General features: G+C 35.6%; 1 protein-coding gene across 1 annotated transcript in view; it reads right to left on the reverse strand.

The window, feature by feature from the left end:
• LOC140322446 (inactive dipeptidyl peptidase 10-like) overlaps positions 1 to 3,468 on the reverse strand; it is a 78,893-nt gene that overhangs the window by 9,891 nt on the left and 65,534 nt on the right. Inside the window, exon 22 of the mRNA XM_072399044.1 lies at positions 2,891 to 2,997. Within this exon, the coding sequence (XP_072255145.1) occupies positions 2,891 to 2,997 (107 nt within the window). The remainder of the gene's footprint in view (positions 1 to 2,890; positions 2,998 to 3,468) is intronic.

Genomic DNA, 3,468 nt, shown 5'->3' on the forward strand with positions numbered 1-3,468 from the left:
TATTCTCTATAATCTTTTTGTTATTGGAAACATTTCCCCATTTGATTTTATTATGCCTATATACAGTATTCTGGGCTACATTTAATATGCTTATTGAGAAATAAACTTATTTTATTTTACAGACACAAAGGTTATTAAAAAGTCTCTGCTGGCAAAAACAACAACAGTGTCTAGCTGTCATGTTGCTATATCTTTTGTTTTATTTTTTTTAAATTGGAGAGTCCCTCTATATATATATATATAAATATATATATATATATATATATACAAATGCAGCTCTAGTCCTATTTAGAGGCCTCTGGTTCCTGACTGCACAGAGGCAATCAATGGTGGCTTAATATATAGCAAATGATAGTTCAGATCAGCATGAGCATATCATAAAAAAAGAAAAAGTTGGGAATTATCCTGAGTGAGATCCTCATTCCAAAATGATCAGAAGTTTTTTTAATAATTACCTGGGTTAACATGCAAATTCTGATTTATGCCGTGAAGGTCTAGTTTGGCCCCACCTTCCTAGCTTTTGAGCGAACTCAATTGTTATGCAGACAATTATAGGGGGCTTGGGATGCATTAGGTGGAGTCAATCACAAAGTTTGTAACATGTGCATATTGCCTGCCTAAGAGATGGATACATACTAATACTTTTACTAAAATGCATGTGTTCATTGATATGCCCTGGCAAATATTTTAAACATTTTGCATTGCCTTCTTTCTTTAAGTGAGCTGAAGTGGCAAAATACAAATAATGTACCATGTAGAACTTTTCATCATTGTATTTCAATGCCACGTAATGTTGTGTACACATTCCTTAAACACTGTGTATGCTTTTGGCTGAAATTGCAACAAATGGTGTGGCATAGTACCTGGTGTTAACAAGCATTTGAGGTAACAATTCTTTGGATGAGGGGAGTTTAGCAGGGGGGTGGAATAAAGAGGAAGCAAGTGTTTTAAGGCCTAAACAAATTTTGTATTGAATGTTAAGGTCACATAAAATACAGAGAGGTACATAAATATATGTCCACACACATGGAACTGACACTGTAACAACATACAATCGGTGGTTATTCCCTGTAGGCAATCTTATTAAATTGTTTCTTCTAAGTAAGGGCAGATAGATCTACCTATACAGAGAGTATGCCTGCATATTAGGTAGTACTTATGCCCCTTTGGAGGGGTATAGCCAAATGTATCAAAATGTAAAACTGATGATAACTAGTAGTATTGTATTTTGCCTGTTTTAAATTGTCTCCACTTCCCTTGAGGAAGCCAAATTGGCAAAACGCATGGGAATACAAGACTGACAGTTATCATCAGTTATACATTTTGATATATTTGGCCATACCTCTCCAAAGGGGTGTAAGTACTACTTAATATACAGGCATACCCTCTGTATAGCAGAGGCGGATCTATCAACCCTTAATTAGGGGCAACACTTTTTTAGGATTGTCTACAGGGACTAACCCACGGATTGTATATTATTGTCCACACACATGGGATCCACACTGTGTGGACATATATTTATGTACCTCTTTGTGTTTTACGTGAGTTTAACATTCAATACAAAAATTTAAAACACCTGCTTCCACTTCATTCTACACCTCCCCTCCCCCCATTTTCACCTTATCCAAAGACTTGTTGCATTGAACACAGGGGCCCTGATTTATGAAAGCTCTCGAAGGCTGGAGAGAATACACTTTTTTGAGTGAAGCTGATCCAGAAAACCTGGAATCGTTCTGGTCCAGGATTCCAAACGTTTGCTAGCAAATACTAAGAGGTTTTTTTTTAAAATCCATTCCATGTTTTCTGGATCACCCAGCTTCTTTTCTGAAAGTGTATTCTTTCCAGCCCTGGAGGACTTTCATAAATCAGGCCCATGGTGTTAGCTTACTCAAGCAATACTTTACATAGGGGAAAAACAACTAATTACTTTTCTGTTCAAGTGTTTGGGGTAGATGCCTGCCCAAGTGTGTCCTCAACAACACACAAAAACTTTAAGAACATAGTGTGACTCCAGCCTTTACTTTTTTTGAGCAACATTAACATTTCTAAAAATGTACATTTGTGACTTGGCTAAATTATTTTAAACAGTTTAATTTCACCTTGATAAAACAAAAGATATAAATGGTTTGAAAACAACATTTTGTCTTCGTGATTCCAAACTTCTAAACTCTATTTTAGTTTTAGTTTACTAGAAATCCCATATTGGCCTATAGTACTTTACAGTCTTGCTAAACCGAAGCACCACAGCAGAGTGACCTTGAAAGCAAATATTTACAATGTTGGAAAGTGTGCAGTCTGCAGATCATAAAAATATAATTCACTGCTCTATTTTTCCAAAGTAGTACAGATCAAACTAGTATTTTGTTATATTACCCAGACAAAAGGAACAGGATTATTTATCTTCTCTATATAAATCTGTATATAATTTAATTAAGCAGTCAAGACAAGGCCAATTGAGAACAAAGACATGTTTTATCTTCAGTTGGAGAAAGCAATCAATAGATATTGATCTAACAACATCTACTCACCACTGTGAAATTATTATTTGCAAAATAAGAGTGTTGCTTTGAACAAATGTTTTATTATTCAACAGAAGGTCATAAGGAATATTTAGACAGAATTTAGTATTTATAGTGCATGAAGAGAACCATTCCTAGTTTGATGCTTGTCAAGTGACATGTCAGAATGTATTCATTGGATTTTGTTTACTTTAAACAGTTTTGCACTTCCACATAAATATAAAATATACAAAATAATGTAAAACTAATTTAAAGCAGGTCAACTGCAGGTCAAATAGAGGTCAAATTCATCCCTCATTTTATTTTGACTAATCTCAAAAACCTTTTCAAGTTGATGTCAAACCAGTTCTAGACCTGTCCCCTGAATCAACCTGTGTCACTGTCTGCAGCTGCTCATGTTTATCATAGGTATCTGCAGGATAAATCTGCTGTCTCACTTCTGGGTCCAATGTCTGATTCTTATTGATCTGTACAAACACTGCAGAATTTCCAAGAAATATTGTCCAAGTTATTTACTGTCCATGTGTTCAGACAATCCTTGGGGATCTTTGGGAGCAGTGGAACCAAAGACCTGGAGCTTGTCTGGGAAAACATTTTAACCTGTCTAGTGCATTTGGGCATTGCTTGAGTAAAGACCTCCTAGAGTTTCTGCTTCAGCCCTCTGTACACTTGATTATTATTCTGTTATCCCCTGTTACTAACTGGACCACTGGGAACATACAGTCCTTTGTGGGGAGGTGACTTGTTTACAGCAGTATACTTGCAAATCTCTCATTTCTGGTCCTAACTACAGCTATCTAACACAAAGGATTGCTATTTTTACATATTACCACCCTAGTAGCTTCCATTCCTGCTCTAACCTAAAAGGTATATAGTTGCAGAATATTTCCTCCAGAAGTAGTTCATGCCTTTGATCTGTTGATGCAGTCAGTTATTATTATTATTATTA

Source organism: Pyxicephalus adspersus, chromosome 1 (genome assembly GCF_032062135.1).
Source record: "Pyxicephalus adspersus chromosome 1, UCB_Pads_2.0, whole genome shotgun sequence".
NCBI classification, from domain to species: Eukaryota; Metazoa; Chordata; class Amphibia; order Anura; family Pyxicephalidae; genus Pyxicephalus; species Pyxicephalus adspersus.